Here is an 18,825-nt window from a genome sequence, read left to right as displayed (position 1 = left end):
CTTTGACTTATACTATAAGGGCTCATTCCCACTTGAGATCCATTTAGTCGAGTGCAATCCTATAAAAAATCGGATTGCACTTGCCCCAACGTTTCTGTATGCTGCAGCTCACATCTACCGATTCGGCATGCGAAAACTATCACAGCATGCTGCAATAGCACCCGAGAATCGGATCGCGCGTCCCCTTATAATTCTACAGTATGGGTGCGTGTGAAACATCGCACTGCACTCGGATATCACCCGAGTGCAGTGCGAATCCCGCCGGCAGCAGAGGAGATGGAGAAATTACTTTCTCCGTCTCCTCCATAACAGTCCTGCGATTCTCTCATGCGAGAGGATCGGAGCACTGACAATTGGTTCACGGTCACAGCAGAGATGGAGCCGAGGGTCCTTAGTCTATGACATCTGATGCACTCGCATGAGAGAATCATCAGATGCCATGCGCTAATGGGAGCCCAGCCTAAGTAGCACTTTGTAAGTAATGTATTGGTATCTACTCAGCATTGCTCCTTGTGGGATCATTATTATGTCTGTGCTTTATACATAGATACCTTTTTGTGCTTTTTGTGATGCAGTGTGTCTCGGTGTTACCATTAGTCCGGGGTCACACTCGCACGAGTCTCTCATCAGTACCCGGCACTGCCGCCGGCACTCTGGACCAAAGTGTTCGGCCTCTTGTATTTCCATGCAGCTGAGCGCTCCGATCCAGTGCCGGGTATTGAGTCAAGAGGCTCGTGCAAGTTTCTTCCCAAGTGTGACCCCGGCCTTAGTGTGAAATTCATGCTTATTTTTTTTATATATATATGCAGCAGGCACCTTATTGTGATTGTTCCCAGTTTCTGATATTTCAATTTAGCTCTGTCGACCTTTGGCACCTGATGTAGTCATCAGCCAATTTGCTGTTTATGTTCTTTAATGTCTATTGTATGTTATACATTGTTTTTTATCATTTGTATTCATTAAAAATTGTTAGATTTTGAAGCATTCTAAAACTCCAAATATCCTCCTCTGTTCTAAATGGTTGTACGTTTAGCATAACAAATTATTTGATCAAAATTAATATATTCCAATTATTACTCCCTCACCATACTGTATACATGTTATGATCTCACCTGGAGAGGTGGGTTCTCTAAGCTAGGGCTGAGCGAGCAGCACGGACCGGAGGCAACATTGCAGTGGAGCTGGTCTTAATGGTCACACTTGTATCAGCTCAAACCAAGAGGCCAGGGCAGGTAGCACAGAGATAGGGGAGGTCCCCAGATGTTTTCCCCCAAAACATTGCCGGTGGTTTGTTTCCCTCATCGTCGGTGGATGTCTCTGCTCTCCTGCTCAATCTATGGAAGTGCATGTCTGCACAAGGATCACCCACACCCAGGATCTGTCTGCAAGTCGGAAGCTTGCTCAAGCCAGTACCGCAGTCTATTTATTGGGTTATCATATCATAGGTGGCACTAGAGTTCTAGTCCTCTTCCTCTCTGAAGAGACAATTTGGGTTATCATAGAAATCCGGCATGGACATCTGGAAAGGAACCAAGCCTGGTACTTGTGTCAGAACAGCAGGCGGGTAATAGTACGCCTTTCCCTTCTAGGCATGAACTATCCTGAGCAAAATTGGAACATTAATATACTTTTTAAGAGACTCCGCATTTCTCTTGTCTGTCTTCGGGATGTACTGTTTCCGTCGATCAAGTAGAAGAGATTCCCATGAACCTTCTTAAAGTTCAGAATTTGTTTGACATCGTACTCTATGTCAGAACGTGCACCAAAACTCAGCTCACCGCTAGTGTGTTCAGGACATATGGCCTGCATGGACATCTGCCTGGATCCACAGACCTGGTGTAAAGAATATTTTGGAGAAGAAACCGCAGGGAGAATTTTTAGACTGTGAAGAATTTTGTGAAATGAGGCATCCACTTCTAGGAAGAACGGCTTATTAACATCAGTGTGGTGTGAGTATTGGTTTCTAAAAAGATTAGGATGTTATCCGGACAAAGACATACTGATACAGGTCATCACAAATGATTTTATTATCGAAAAGCAGGAACACAGTTGGTGCATTGCATAATCTGAAAGTCATAACGAGAATGTACATCATAGGTGTAGAACACCGTCTCCAATTTGTCACTCCTTACCGACATATGACATGCTGTGACTGGAAGTCCCCTAAGCAGACTACAAAATACAGTAAAAATAAATATGAACCCCTCCTCCCTTTTTCTTTTTCCATATTAAAAATGATGACGTTTTAAAAAAAGACACATGGGATCACTATGTACGTAGATGTCTGATCTATGAAAATATAAAATTAGATAACCCAATCAGTAAATAACCTAATGAAGAAAAAAAATGCCAGAATTGCTGTTTTTCAGCCACCCCAACAGCTGAAAAAATGCAATGGGAAGCAAGCAAGGCGATGTATCTACCCAAAAATTATATCAATGAAGACATCAGCTCAGGGTGCAAAAAATATTCCCCTAACACAGCTCTATCAACCAAAAAATTAAACTGTTATGGGTCTCTGATGATGGTGACACAAGCGGAGGCTCTGCCGACATTTTTTGAAAGCCCAGAGCCCCGCACTTACATGGTTTATTATGCTGTGGACTCTGGAAAATGGCTGCCAGGGGAGGCGCATGCGCAGATGGAGACCTCAAATCAACAATTTGCCAAAAGGCAGCTAATCCCTAACTAAAGACTTAAAATATAACTTTTAATTGAACTACTAAAGGAGCTTGTAAGATAAAAATGCACTAAAGAGAACACTAATACCTTGTGTTGGTGCCGAGATCTCCATCTGCATATGCGCCGCCCCTGGCAGCCAGTTTTCCGGAGTCCACCACATAGTAAACTATGTAAGTTCGGGGGCTCTGGGCTTTCACAAAATGTCGGCAGAGCCCCAACAGCACTGAACATCCACAGTGGCGCGCCACACATCCGAACACCCCCTCATCCCGGCCTGCAGCAACGATCCACCCTAGCTTCTACCAGCAGCGACCCTGGGAACCTTGCTACACTGCGGCCGGTAAGGTATATCTGCATTATAAGATGCACCCCCATTTTCCCCCCAAATTTGAGGGGAAAAAAGTGTCTTATAATCTGAAAAATACGGTATTTAATCACTTACCAACCAGCAAGAAGTCCAGCTCACAGACCTATTCATTTTTCTTTAAGAAGCCTCCTACTCAGCACTCATTACCTGTATTAATTGCATCAGTTTGAACTCGTTACCTGTATAACAGACACTTGTCCACATACTCAGTCACTCTCCAACCTTTCCACCATGGCCAAGACCAAAGAGCGGTCTAAGGACATCAGGGACAAAATTGTAGACCTGCACAAGGCTGGGATGGGTTACGGGACAATAGACAAGCAGCTTGGTGAGAAGGCAACAACTGTTGGCACAATTATTAGAAAGTGTAAGAAACACAAGATGACTGTCAATCAATTATGTAAAAGTCATACAATGTGATTTTCTGCTTTTGTTTTTAGATTCTGTCTCTCACAGTTGAAGTGTACCTACTATAAAAATGACAGACCTCTCCATTCTTTGTAGGTTGGAAAACTTGCTATATCGGCAGTGTATCAAATACTTATTTCCCCCCTGTATGTACATTGACCTAGGCATTTGGGTATATATTCACAAACTGCAGGTGTTTTATCTGAGTGAGTTGTTTCAGATGAATGGGGCAGTTGCAGAACTTTCTGTAACAGATTTAGCAGCACAAATATACAACGTTGGGGTATGTGCACACATTAAGTACTTGCTGCAGACATTTTTGAATCAAAAACATTTCTCGACAGTAACAACGCTGCATGCGTTTTAGTTGCCTTTTTTAATATTTTTTTTTCCTCTTTCATTAGAAAGTGTGTAAAAGTGCTAAAAGAATTGACATGCTGCAGAGTCAAAACTGCTTCAAATCTGCAAAGGGGAAAAAAAGTAACATGTGCATGAGATTTCAGAAAACGTATTCACTTTGCCTGGACAGTAAAATGTTGTGTTTTTGGTAGCAAAAAAAAAGTGATGTGTGAACCCTTTAGGGTTCTGTCCCATAAGTCAAATACTGAATTTTCAGTGTCGGGTTTTGCATATGTAAAACCCAGTAGCTGCTGCATTATGAATGAAATTTAATGACATTTTTTGCACATTCTATATAAAATCTAAGCTGCGTAAATTGACTGTCACTGTGGATTTTGAAACCGGCAGTATGTCCTTTTACGCTATCGGTGTAAATAAATAATGGTGTAACAGCAGATATCATCTTTTGCTATGAACGGGAAGTTCTTTTTTTCTTTACAAACCTATGATGGCTACAAAGTGAGTTTCCTAGTAAAAGTGACTTCTGTCGGTCCACACTTAAAGACGCCGTTTGACGGCACGAGGGTCACATGAAACAGAGATGGTAATGGACTGAATAGTGAGACAACTGGGTCACAAGTGCACTTATATGGACGAAAGTATTGTGTCCCCTTCATTACACCTTCAGGAGTTTTTATGGCGCCCCTTTCTCAAGTCGTTTAATATGGAGTTGGTCTTCCCTTTCTTGTTATATCCGCTTACTCTCTACTCTCTTCTGGGGAATGCTTTCTGCAATATTCTTTAGTGTCGATGGCAATTTTTGCCAATTCTAGGTCTGGTTATTGAGGGTTAAAGCTCGGCTGTGAGATCACAGGTCTGACGGTAATATGGACAGTTACTGATGTGTTTCCATGGGCAGTAGGAGAATTCTGAAAGGACAAACCTATATAAAATGCGATGGATATGCTTCATACTTTGTAACCTCTATTGTCCCCTGGAAAACCTGATTAGATCATTGATCTTCAGTTATAGTTTCCATTGAGATTTATAATTAGCCAGACAAATTTATAGATACAGTGCTGGTTGTTTTGTGCGTTCCCAGCACTGTGGATATAACCCGGACATGATAGATCTCATGCATGACCTGCACAACGCTGTGGAATGTATTGATGAATTGTGTAAGAAGCGTAATAACTGAGGCGTATGATTAGTGGCTCAGCCTTTGTGCTATTCCTATTCAGTTCCCTATTAGTGAGTTCATGTAGGGAACAAAGGATGGGAGATCACAAGGAGAGGCTTACAAGTGGCGGAGTTTAGCTGGCATTTAGCGGGGAATCTGGGACAATTTGCCATACACAGTAACCTGCTGCTGATGAATATGGTCTTTGTATTCCTCCGGCTCTTGCAAGATACAGTTGAGTGAAAAAGTATATCCCCCTTTCTGATTTCCTTTTCTTTTGCATGTTTGTCACACTGAAATGTTTCAGATCTCCAAACAAGTTTAAATATTATTATTATTATTTATTTATATAGCACCATTGATTCCATGGTGCTGTACATGAGAAGGGGTTACATACAAGTTACAAATATCACATACAGTAAACAAACTAACAGTGACGGACTGATACAGAGGGGCGAGGACCCTGCCCTTGCGGGCTTACATTCTACAGGATTATGGGGAAGGAGACAGTAGGTTGAGGGTTGCAGGAGCTCCGGTGTTGGTGAGGCGGTAGCTCCGGTGTTGGTGAGGCGGTAGCTCCGGTGTTGGTGAGGCGGTAGCTCCGGTGTTGGTGAGGCGGTAGCTCCGGTGTTGGTGAGGCGGCAGCGGTGTCAGTGCAGGCTGTAGGCTTTCCTGAAGAGATGAGTTTTCAGGTTCCGTCTGAAGGATCCGACTGTGGTTGATAGTCTTATATTACAAAGATAACACAAGTAATCACAAAATGTAGTTTATAAATTAAGGTCTTTATTATTAGGGGAGAAAGAAATCCAAACCTACAGGGTCCTGTGTGAAAAAGTGATTGCCTCCTAAACCTAATAACTGGTTGGGCCACCCTTCGCAGCAACAACTGTAATTAAGCATTTGCAACAACTGGCAATGTGTCTTATACAATGCTCTTCAGGAATTTTGACTCGCTCATCTTTGTAGAATTGTTGTAATTAAGCCACATTTAAGAGTTTCCGGACAAGAACCTCCTTCTAAAGGTCATGCCACTGCATCTCAATCGGATTAAGGTCAGAGCTTTGACTAGGCCACTCCAAAGTCTTAATTTTGTTTTTCTTAAGCAATTCAGAGGTGGACTTGCTGGTGTGTTTGGATCATTGTCCTGCTACATAACCCAAGTGTGCTTCAGCTTGAGGTCTCAAACAGATGGCCGGACATTCTCCTTCACGATTTTTTGGTAGACAGCAAAATTCATGGTTCTATTTACCACAGCAAGTCTTCCAGGTCCTAAAGCAGCAAAACTCCCCCAGACCACCACACTACCACCACCATATTTTACTGCTGGTATGATGTTCCTTTTATGAAATGCTCTGTTATTTCTACTCCATATGTAATGGGACATACACCTTTCAAAAAGTTCAACTTTTGTCTCGTCAGTCCACAGAGTATTCTCTCAAGTCTTGGAGATCATCAATATTTTCTGGCAAAACGGAGAGGTGCCTTTATGTTCTTATTACTCAGCAGTGGTTTCCGTCTTGGAACTCTGCCATACAGGTCATTTTTGCCCAGTCTTTTTCTTATGGTGGAGTCATGAACACTGTCCTTAACTTAGGCAAGTGTAGCCTGCAGTTCTTTGGCAGTTGTTGTGGGGTCTTTTGTGACCTCTTGGATGGGTCTGCGCTGCTCTCTTAGGGTAATTTTGTTTGGCCAGCTGCTCCTGGGAAGGTTCACCACTGTTCCATGTTTTCAAAATTTGTGAATAATGGCTCTCACTGTGGTTCGCTGGAGTCCCAATGCTTTAGAAATGGCTTTATAATCTTTTCCAGACTGATAGATCTCAATTAGTTTGTTTCTCATTTGTTCCAGAATTTCTTTAGATCGAGGCTTTTGAGAATCTTTTGGTCTGCTTCACTTTGTCAGGCAGGCCCTATTTCTTGATTGAGAACAGGTGTGGCAGTAATCAGGCCTCGGTGTGGCTAGGGAATATGAAGGGTATGTGCACACGCTGCGCAGATTTTTCCGCACTGATTTTTGTAAATCCGCAGGAAAACTGCACTGCTGATTTTTCCGCATTTTTTTTTTTTGGTGCAGATTCCACCTGTGGTTTTACACCTGCAGATTCCTATTGAGGAGCAGGTGTAAACTGCTGCGTAATCCGCACAAAGAATTGACATGCTGAGGAATATAAACCGCTGCGTTTCCGTGCATTTTTTTCCGCAGTATGTGCACTGCGGATTTTATTTTCCATAGGTTTACATGGTACTGTAAAACGCATGGAATTAATTCAGCACACTGTTCAGCAACACTAGTGTGCAAAATGCTAGTTTTCATAAATCGGGGCCAAAATTTGCAAAAATGCAGCAAAGTAGGTGGGACTTTATTGACTATAACAAGAAATACAGTGTAACTCATTGCGGCCATAGAATTCAGATTTTGGCATATGGGAGGCGAGGAGATGCGCCAAATTCATTAAGGCCACATGATCCAGAAGTGTCAGCGCTTTGGACGCAGTGTATGTTCGCTGTGTCCAAGCGCTGCCGTCTATTGAACGTAGTTGAATCTGCATGTGATCACTGAGCCGCACGGAGTCACCACGTTCAATACATTGTATGGGTGAAACTTATCTTGCAGAGACTCACGTCTCTAAAATCGAAATTGACATGCTGAGGTCTGGAGAGAGACTCGCCGCATGTCCGTCTCCACCGGTGAGCCGCGGGCGTCTTGGGCATGGGATTTCTTGAAATCCCATCCACTATGCTGTAACATCTGGCTCCTGAGGATTTGACTCTGTGTAAGTACGCAGCTTCAAACCTGCAGCGATCACTGATCGTGTGCACATACCCTTAGTGGTGTGCACCTTTTAATTGGCACATTTTACTCCAGCGGACTTTTCTTTAAGACTTCCTAAGAAATGCCTTCCTTTTTATCTCTCGCAATTACGCTACTTAGCTTAATCCGCTTCCAAATAAGATTGGCCCTGGTGAAATGCCAGCAGTAAAAACTATATAATTGACATTTTCCATCTCCAATACTTCAATTCTGGTGGTAGGAAAAAATAATTTAGAAACCACATATTTTCCTTCCTTTTTAAGTCCTGACTTTCTTACCAGCAGCCATGTATTTAGCAATCATTCGGCCTCCCAGCTGCGTCAGGCTTTTGCATTCAGCATAGGAGATAAACATTTCACTTTTCAAAATCTTCTAATGTTGCGTCCTGTTTTCTAGGAGGTGAGTTTAAGGAGACATCTGCAGGGTAAATAAGCGAAATAATTGCTGCTGTAGTTTCCTCCAGCATTGCCGGGATGGTTTTTCTAGAGGGCAGCTTCAAAGCTTAGCACAGAGAGGCCGGTACATTTTACATTATTAAACCACAGATTAAAGCCGCACAGATGCTTAGCAATGGTTAATGCCGTGCTAAATTGTGCTGCATTTTACAGTGGATTCTGCAATGCCAGGCGCTTATGTCCCTGTTCCATTTTACATATTGTGTGCCAGGAACAATGACCATTCTTAATGATTTTTTTAAAATCATATCACATAAAAATCACCGCGCTTTGACATAACCGTAATTGTGTGTAGATCAGACTCTTGGGAAGTAACATAGTAACATAGTTATTAAGGTTGAAGGAAGACTTTAAGTCCATCTAGTTCAACCCATAGCCTAATCTAACATGCCCTACCTTGTGTAAATGATGTGTTGTATTCATGCACCGGACACATGAAGATGGCTCGATGGTTTTATTGGCTTTTCATGTACACTGTCCTGGGTAATTCTGCAGTGAGTACGGTACTTTTGCTTGTGAGAAAGTAGTTTCTTAGGAAAAGATGATGATTAGTGATGAGCGATCATGTTCGGATTAGATGTTATTCGAGCATGCTTAAGTGCTAATAGAGCATCTTCGGCGTGCTCTAATATCTAGTAATATGTTCTGGTCCCCATGGCTATATGTCTCGCTGCTGTTCGACAACCACGGCACATGCAGGGATTGCCAGATTAACAGATTGCTAGGCAATCCCTGCATGTGTTGCAGCTGTCGACATACCAGTACTTCTTCTATTTAAGACCTAATTCTGAGTACACAGTCTATATAACATTCATACACTGTTATAGCCTTTCTCAATGTCTGTGTATTCATGTATTTTTCCCTGTCCGTTATGTCTTTGATTCCTTTCCGCTTTTTTAATTAATCTGGCTTTTATCAATCTCATAATAAAGTTGTCAGGCAGCGCAAGCATTCCCCTCGTGCTTCCGGGCATGCTCCAGCTCCCCGGTGGTTTGGCTCTGTGGTTGTGAGGGTGGTGTGATGCCTTTGGGATGCGGGTCCTGTGCGGGGGCCCTGCCGTATCATTGTACTCTGTTCCAGGGCACCTGCCTCAGGGCGTGGTGTGCTTGGGAGGCAGGATGCCATCGTTCCCAGTACTTTTCAAAAACCTGACCTGCACATCCAAACATAGACTCAGTGTGAACAGGTGCTGAACCTAGAGTCGCCAACTCGTATATAGTTAAGTAAATAAGGCAGCACACTGCAGCGCGCTGCAGTGTGCTGCCTTATTTACTTAACTAATCGTTCCCAGTACTGACGCAATTCAGGGATGCTAGCTTCCCCAGAGTCAGCTGTTGCCTGGAGACATGGGACCCTATGTCTCCTTCTTCAGGTATGTGGTGGGAGGCTCCATTCTCTCCTCCCTCCTCGCCCCTTTCTCTATCTCCCTGGACAGAGTGTGGAGATTTGGCGTTATCTCAGCGGTGTGAGGTGATCGATGAGAGGGATTTTAAGTCTGCCTTATCCTCTACTTCAGTGGTGCGGTTGGTAGCTCTTTGGTGGGTGTTTTTGGTTTGGCTCTGGTGTTTGTCGCCCTCTGGTTCCTGCGCCGCTGTTTATGCTCCCTGACCATACAAGTTTAAGTTCCTTCCTTCCCAGGTGTGTTTTACCCAACCGTGGCCAGTGTGCCCAGCCACCCTGCTATTGGCATCTGAGATTGGCTCTGCAAAAGTCCCCCTCTCTGGGAGCGGGTGAAGAGTACCCCGGCCGTCAAGGGTGTGCAATTAGCGTGACTGCTTGTGCCAATCGTGTCTGGCATACTGCTGTTGCTGCCCTTCAGTCCAGTCATCTCATCATTACTCGAGTGTTACTAAAGGATAAATATCTATGGCATGTGCTCCCATCTAATTTGTGTATATCAACAATCATCACCGCATGTAAACAGGGATGTGCTGCTGATAAACGTGAACAAGCAGTTGCACCAATATTTATGCAGTGACTTAAAAACCTAATAATTTGTTGCGAGGTGTGGGATCACTAATTGTCTTTCTATATAGTTGTTGTTTTTTTTGGGGGGGGGGAGATTTGGACCTTACTTTGGTCAGAAAATCTGCTTCTGGACACTCATTTATACTGGTCGTGTTCCTTTATATTGTCATAGGGTAAATTGCCTACTTTTTTTTCTTCTAAGTCTTTAACCCCTTCATGACCCAGCCTATTTTGACCTTAAAGACCTTGCCGTTTTTTGCAATTCTGACCAGTGTCCCTTTATGAGGTAATAACTCAGGAACGCTTCAACGGATCCTAGCGGTTCTGAGATTGTTTTTTCGTGACATATTGGGCTTCATGTTAGTGGTAAATTTAGGTCAATAAATTCTGCGTTTATTTGTGATAAAAACGGAAATTTGGCGAAAATTTTGAAAATTTCGCAATTTTCACATTTTTGAATTTTTATTCTGTTAAACCAGAGAGATATCTGACACAAAATAGTTAATAAATAACATTTCCCACATGTTTACTTTACATCAGCACAATTTTGGAAACAAAAATTTTTTTTGTTAGGAAGTTATAAGGGTTCAAATTTGACCAGCGATTTGTCATTTTTACAACGAAATTTACAAAACCATTTTTTTTAGGGACCACCTCACATTTGAAGTCAGTTTGAGGGGTCTATATGGCTGAAAATACCCAAAAGTGACACCATTCTAAAAACTGCACCCCTCAAGGTACTCAAAACCACATTCAAGAAGTTTATTAACCCTTCAGGTGCTTCACAGCAGCAGAAGCAACATGGAAGGAAAAAATGAACATTTAACTTTTTAGTCACAAAAATTATCTTTTAGCAACAATTTTTTTATTTTCCCAATGGTAAAAGGAGAAACTGAACCAAGAAAGTTGTTGTCCAATTTGTCCTGAGTACGCTGATACCTCATATGTGGGGGTAAACCACTGTTTGGGCGCACGGCAGGGCTTGGAAGGGAAGGAGCACCATTTGACTTTTTGAATCAAAAATTGGCTCCACTCTTAGCGGACACCATGTCACGTTTGGAGAGCCCCCGTGTGCCTAAAAATTGGAGCTCCCCCACAAGTGACCCCATTTTGGAAACTAGACGCCCCAAGGAACTTATCTAGATGCATAGTGAGCACTTTGAACCCCCAGGTGCTTCACAAATTGATCCGTAAAAATGAAAAAGTACTTTTTTTTCACAAAAAAATTCTTTTAGCCTCAATTTTTTCATTTTCACATGGGCAACAGGATAAAATGGATCCTAAAATGTGTTGGGCAATTTCTCCTGAGTACACCAATACCTCACATGTGGGGGTAAACCACTGTTTGGGCACATGGTAAGGCTCGGAAGGGAAGGAGCGCCATTTGACTTTTTGAATGAAAAATTATTTCCATCGTTAGCAGACACCATGTCGCGTTTGGAGAGACCCTGTGTGCCTAAACATTGGAGCTCCCCCACAAGTGACCCCATTTTGGAAACTAGACCCCCCAAGGAACTTATTTAGATGCCTAGTGAGCACTTTAAACCCTCAGGTGCTTCACAAATTGATCTGTAAAAATGAAAAGGTACTTTTTTTTCACAAAAAAATTCTTTTCGCCTCAATTTTTTCATTTTCACATGGGCAGTAGGATAAAATGGATCATAAAATTTGTTGGGCAATTTCTCCCGAGTACGTCGATACCTCATATGTGGGGGTAAACCACTGTTTGGGCACTCGGCAGGGCTCGGAAGGGAAGGCGCGCCATTTGACTTTTTGAATGGAAAATTAGCTCCAGTTGTTAGCGGACACCATGTCGCGTTTGGAGAGCCCCTGTGTGCCTAAACATTGGAGCTCCCCCACAAGTGACCCCATTTTGGAAACTAGACCCCCCAAGGAACTTATCTAGATGCATATTGATCACTTTAAACCCCCAGGTGCTTCACAGAAGTTTATAACGCAGAGCCATGAAAATAAAAAATAATTTTTCTTTCCTCAAAAATGATTTTTTAGCCTGGAATTTCCTATTTTGCCAAAGATAATAGGAGAAATTGGACCCCAAATATTGTTGTCCAGTTTGTCCTGAGTACGCTGATACCCCATATGTGGGGGTAAACCACTGTTTGGGCGCACGGCAGGGCTCGGAAGGGATGGCACGCCATTTGGCTTTTTAAATGGAAAATTAGCTCCAATCATTAGCGGACACCATGTCACGTTTGGAAAGCCCCTGTGTGGCTAAACATTGGAGATCCCCCAGAAATGACACCATTTTGGAAACTAGACCCCCAAAGGAACTAATCTAGATGTGTGGTGAGGACTTTGAACCCCCAAGTGCTTCACAGAAGTTTATAACGCAGAGCCATGAAAATAAAAAAAAAAAAATATTTTCTCAAAAATGATCTTTTAGCCTGCAATTTTTTATTTTCCCAAGGGTAACAGGAGAAATTTGACCCCAAAAGTTGTTGTCCAGTTTCTCCTGAGTACGCTGATACCCCATATGTGGGGGTAAATCACTGTTTGGGCACATGCCGGGGCTCGGAAGTGAAGTAGTGACGTTTTGAAATGCAGACTTTGATGGAATGCTCTGTGGGCGTCACGTTGCGTTTGCAGAGCCCCTGATGTGGCTTAACAGTAGAAACCCCCCACAAGTGACCCCATTTTGGAAACTAGACCCCCAAAGGAACTTATCTAGATGTGTGGTGAGCACTTTGAACCCCCAAGTGCTTCATAGAAGTTTATAATGCAGAGCCGTGAAAATAATAAATACGTTTTCTTTCCTCAAAAATAATTATTTAGCCCAGAATTTTTTATTTTCCCAAGGGTTACAGGAGAAATTGGACCCCAAAAGTTGTTGTCCAGTTTCTCCTGAGTACGCTGATACCCCATGAGTGGGGGTAAACCACTGTTTGGGCACACGTCGGGGCTCAGAAGGGAAGTAGTGACTTTTGAAATGCAGACTTTGATGGAATGGTCTGCGGGTGTCACGTTGCGTTTGCAGAGCCCCTGGTGTGCCTAAACAGTAGAAACCCCCACAAGTGACCCCATTTTAGAAATTAGACCCCCCAAGGAACTTATCTAGATATGTGGTGAGCACTTTGAACCCCCAAGTGCTTCACAGACGTTTACAACGCAGAGCCGTGAAAATAAAAAATCATTTTTCTTTCCTCAAAAATTATGTTTTAGCAAGCATTTTTTTACATTCACAAGGGTAACAGGAGAAATTGGACCCCAGTAATTGTTGCGCAGTTTGTCCTGAGTATGCTGGTACCCCATATGTGGGGGTAAACCACTGTTTGGGCACACGTCAGGGCTCGGAAGTGAGGGAGCACCATTTGACTTTTTGAATACGAGATTGGCTGGAATCAATGGTGGCGCCATGTTGCGTTTGGAGACCCCTGATGTGCCTAAACAGTGGTAACCCCTCAATTCTAACTCCAACACTAACCCCAACACACCCCTAACCCTAATCCCAACTGTAGCCATAACCCTAATCACAACCCTAACCACAACCCTAATTCCAACCCTAAGGCTATGTGCCCACGTTGCGGATTCGTGTGAGATATTTCCGCACCATTTTTGAAAAATCCACGGGTAAAAGGCACTGCGTTTTACCTGTGGATTTTCCGCGGATTTCCAGTGTTTTTTGTGCGGATTTCACCTGCGGATTCCTATTGAGGAACAGGTGTAAAACGCTGCGGAATCCGCACAAAGAATTGACATGCTGCGGAAAATACAACGCAGCGTTTCCGCGCGGTATTTTCCGCACCATGGGCACAGCGGATTTGGTTTTTCATATGTTTACATGGTACTGTAAACCTGATGGAACAATCCGCAGCCAAATCCGCACCGTGTGCACATAGCCTAATTCTAAAGGTATGTGCACACGCTGCGGAAAACGCTGCGGATCCGCAGCAGTTTCCCATGAGTTTATAGTTCAATGTAAACCTACGGGAAACAAAAATCGCTATGCTGCGGAAAAACTGCACGGAAACGCAGCGGTTTACATTCCGCAGCATGTCACTTCTTTGTGCGGATTCCGCAGCGGTTTTACAACTGCTCCAATAGAAAATCGCAGTTGTAAAACCGCATTGAAATGCGCATAAAAAAACGCGGTAAATCCACCATAAATCCGCAGCGGTTTAGCACTGCGGATTTATCAAATCCGCAGCGGAAAAATCCGCAGAGGACCAGAATACGTGTGCACATACCGAAACCCTAACCCTACCCCTAACCCTAGCCCTAACCCTACCCCTAACCCTACCCCTAACCCTACCCTAACCCTACCCCTAACCCTACCCCTAGCCCTACCCCTAACCCTACCCCTAACCCTACCCCTAACCCTACCCCTAACCCTAACCCTACCCCTACCCCTAACCCTATTCTAACATTAGTGGGAAAAAAAAATTTCTTTATTTTTTTATTGTCCCTACCTATGGGGGTGACAAAGGGGGGGGGGGGTGTCATTTATTATTTTTTTTATTTTGATCACTGAGATATAATCTATCTCAGTGATCAAAATGCACTTTGGAACGAATCTGCCGGCCGGCAGATTCGGCGGGCGCACTGCGCATGCGCCCGCCATTTTGGAAGATGGCGGCGCCCAGGGAGAAGACGGACGGGACCCCGGCTGGATCGGTAAGTATGATGGGGTTGGGGGGGACCACGGGGGGGGGATCGGAGCACGGGGGGGGAAACGGGGGCGTGGAACGGAGCACGGGGGCTGGAACGGAGCACCGGGGGGGTGGATCGGAGTGCAGGGGGGGTGATTGGAGCACGGGGGAGTGATTGGAGCACGGGGGGAGCGGACAAGAGCACGGGGGGGAGCGGAGCACAGGACGGAGGGGAGCCGGAGCAGTGTACCGGCCAGATCGGGGGGCTGGGGGGGGCGATCGGTGGGGTGGGGGCACATTAGTATTTCCAGCCATGGCCGATGATATTTCAGCATCGGCCATGGCTGGATTGTAATATTTCACCCGTTATAATAGGTGAAATATTACAAATCGCTCTGATTGGCAGTTTCACTTTCAACAGCCAATCAGAGCGATCGTAGCCACGAGGGGGTGAAGCCACCCCCCCTGGGCTAAACTACCACTCCCCCTGTCCCTGCAGATCGGGTGAAATGGGAGTTAACCCTTTCACCCGATCTGCAGGGACGCGATCTTTCCATGACGCCGCATAGGCGTCATGGGTCGGATTGGCACCGACTTTCATGACGCCTACGTGGCGTCATGGGTCGGGAAGGGGTTAAAATGCCTACTACTACTGGGCAACCTCTTATTAATGGGCCCAGGAAGGTAAAAAACAAAACTCACCACCTTTCACCTCCGCCCCTGAACTGACCCCTCCACTCCATATTTGGCACTGCTTTTCCTGCTGATCTGCTGGGATCAACATCTGACCGGGGTGTAACATGAGAACAATGGTCAGTCAGCAGCCACTAACATCTGACTGTGGTGTAACATGAGCACAATGGTCAGTCAGCAGCCACTAACATCTGACTGTGGTGTAACATGAGCACAATGGTCAGTCAGCAGCCACTAACATCTGACTGTGGTGTAACATGAGCACAATGGTCAGTCAGCAGCCACTAACATCTGACCGGGGTGTAACATGAGCACAATGGTCAGTCAGCAGCCACTAACATCTGACCGGGGTGTAACATGAGCACAATGGTCAGTCAGCAGCCACTAACATCTGACCGGGGTGTAACATGAGCACAATGGTCAGTCAGCAGCCACTAACATCTGACCGGGGTGTAACATGAGCACAATGGTCAGTCAGCAGCCACTAACATCTGACCGGGGTGTAACATGAGCACAATGGTCAGTCAGCAGCCACTAACATCTGACCGGGGTGTAACATGAGCACAATGGTCAGTCAGCAGCCACTAACATCTGACCGGGGTGTAACATGAGCACAATGGTCAGTCAGCAGCCACTAACATCTGACCGGGGTGTAACATGAGCACAATGGTCAGTCAGCAGCCACTAACATCTGACCGGGGTGTAACATGAGCACAATGGTCAGTCAGCAGCCACTAACATCTGACCGGGGTGTAACATGAGAACAATGGTCAGTCAGCAGCCACTAATCTGCTCAGCATTCCCCTTTGCAGAACAACAATGTTTCCTCTGCTCTGATGCAGTATTTTCATTTTTGTCCATCTCTGCAGCGCTAATGTGAAACCCCTACTAGATGGTGATCCCAGCAGACTAGATGGGGACAAATGACAATTAGCTTCCTGGACCCTGTCACAAGTAGTTGTCCACGTAGTGTAAACATGACTGCACTGACCATAGTATATTCATATGTAACTTTTGTTCAGCTTTGTTATTTAGGCCCTCACAGTTCTGTGTCGTGGACTGGACACCCAGAGAGAGAGACAGGGAAATGGGTGCAGAGGGGGCATAATGTGAAAACAACACTTTAATATCATGTTTTATTAGTAAAAGCACACACTTTATAGCCTTACATGATTTAACATGGCCATACCCTTTTAGATTAATGTTGTCCAATCCATCAATTTCACGGCGTCCTGCCAACCATTCAATATTGAATGGAAGGATGGAACATCTTGAATTTCGGTTCCTGATTCTTTCATTCACAGTGGAATTTGTCAGTAAGTTTCCCCCCTCTGCTTATTAAAGGGGTTGTCCACTACCTTTACCATAATCCAGTGTGTGGATACTATCCACTCCAATAAAAGAATGATGTTGTAACCTCCGTCACCATAAGCATAAGATTTTTGTTTGGTAATGTTGCACACAAAGGCTGATATTGTGCGGGGATTAACCAGGTTTCCGGTACAGCATTTCTTTGGGAATGTCAGATTAGCCAACTCTTAGATCTTTCCCCTTCTCAATTAGTTTGACTGTAACAGGATGGAGAGACACGGCGACGAACGTTCCGTTATGGATTTCTTCTCTGTGCCCAATGTTGAGGTCCGTGTGCGCTCGGATAGCCTGGGCAGCAGCGGTTCATGCGGCAAGGTAGTACTGCGTCAAAGAGTGGCTCAGCTGATGACCTGCGTGGAAGACGTCAGCTCCGATGATGACCTGCAAGAGGAGCTGTCTCGCTCAATTGATCAAGCATTTCTAATCTGTGGCAAAATGCTTCCCCCGAAAATGCTGGATTTCAGGTTCACTTAGGATACTTTGTTTCTCATTCTCTTTCAAACGTGATCCAAACTGAGACTTTTTTCTTGTTGTATCATATGTGCTGTATATTTTCCCCTCCTCTTTTTTTGTATGTTTTTGGTAGATTTTGTTTTGCCTTGATACACGAGTAATATTTAATGAATATTTCAACTAATCATTTTCTTTTTCTTGAAGATTGCAAATTATTACTTGGAATGTGGGAACAGCAGCGCCCCCTAGAGACCTTAGCTCTTTATTGCTGCTTGACTCTTCAGGTTCAAATATTGATCTGTATGTTATTGGGTAAGTATTTGTATTAGATTATCATATATGGAATATACTTAATGCTTCGATAAGTTGGAAGGTTGTGTTGTTTTGTATTACTCTATATTGGCTTTATAGCGTTTTTACTTTCTGCATTTATTTAATAAGATAATGAAAAAAAAAGTCTGCCTAGAACATCATATATTGACTGAAAGTGAATATTAATAATTATAATGAAAGTCATTTAAATATAACTATAATTCGTTATAAATAAAGGTGTTGTCCAGCCAAATTAGTAATTTATATAACAAATAATCAACCTCCAGGTCCCCTGATTGTCACCTAGCCACTTAGGTCACAGAGACTTAATTTCCTGTCTTGTTCTTGACAAATGACAGCGCTTTCTGTGTCTGCACATGACCCAAGCTCTCTATTAAGGGAGCAACTCTCTGTTAAGGCTGACTGGTCCTTTCTGGCTTAAGAATTGAAATGAGCACTGGTAATTAGCGCACAACGACCCAACGCTTGGGGTACCTGACGCTTTATTTCTTTAGCTGGATTGCCTCTCTAATTCCTCATACTTTAGGTGCACAGTCTTTTGAAATAAACTATGTAATGAAAATTAAGATTTTTTTTGTACTGCGTATTCCTCTCCCCTTCTCTTTTCACATGCATGTCCAGTACGAACGATGAACACTTAAGTTTGGGTTCGCCATTCTCTAGTCGGCAGGTTTTTGTTAGCTCATCTGAGAGAAGCATAATGTATGCAAAGAGAAGCTGAATCCAACGAGGTATCACTTAATTTACTGGGTGCAGCCGATCTGACACAATCATGGCTTTTAGATTTAGCAATGCAGCAGAGCTGAGGAAGCTAACCCCGCCCTCACCAGGCTCTGCATGTAAATATGGTCATAGACAGTGAGCTGCCAATCACAGGAGGGGGCGTGTCAGACAAGCATACGTGTGCTGCTGTGTCCAGTAATGATGAGCCCCTGGTGCTAAAACTATCATTGTAAGCAAACAAAACCACATGGCTTGATAAGAGAGGCATCCCTGAAATCTGTGTTTTAACCCCTACAGTATGCTGTCTTCAGATTACATAGCAAAAACCTGCTGACAGATTCCCTTTAAGACTTTTGGCATGACCATAATTAATGGAATAAACCATTTTAAGAAGTTAATTGCATAAAAAAATGAGAACAGTGTGTGAGTTTTCCA

General features: G+C 43.9%; 1 protein-coding gene across 4 annotated transcripts in view; it reads left to right on the top strand.

Moving 5' to 3' along the window:
- INPP5K (inositol polyphosphate-5-phosphatase K) overlaps positions 1-18,825 on the top strand; it is a 103,005-nt gene that overhangs the window by 34,366 nt on the left and 49,814 nt on the right. For all 4 annotated transcript variants that reach the window (XM_069761336.1, XM_069761334.1, XM_069761335.1 and 1 more), the window contains exon 3: positions 17,539-17,646. In XM_069761336.1, the coding sequence (XP_069617437.1) occupies positions 17,539-17,646 (108 nt within the window). The remainder of the gene's footprint in view (positions 1-17,538; positions 17,647-18,825) is intronic.

Source organism: Ranitomeya imitator, chromosome 3 (genome assembly GCF_032444005.1).
Source record: "Ranitomeya imitator isolate aRanImi1 chromosome 3, aRanImi1.pri, whole genome shotgun sequence".
In the NCBI taxonomy this organism is placed as follows: Eukaryota; Metazoa; Chordata; class Amphibia; order Anura; family Dendrobatidae; genus Ranitomeya; species Ranitomeya imitator.
Note: the sequence above shows the minus strand (reverse complement) of the source record. Positions and strands in the feature narration are given on the sequence as shown.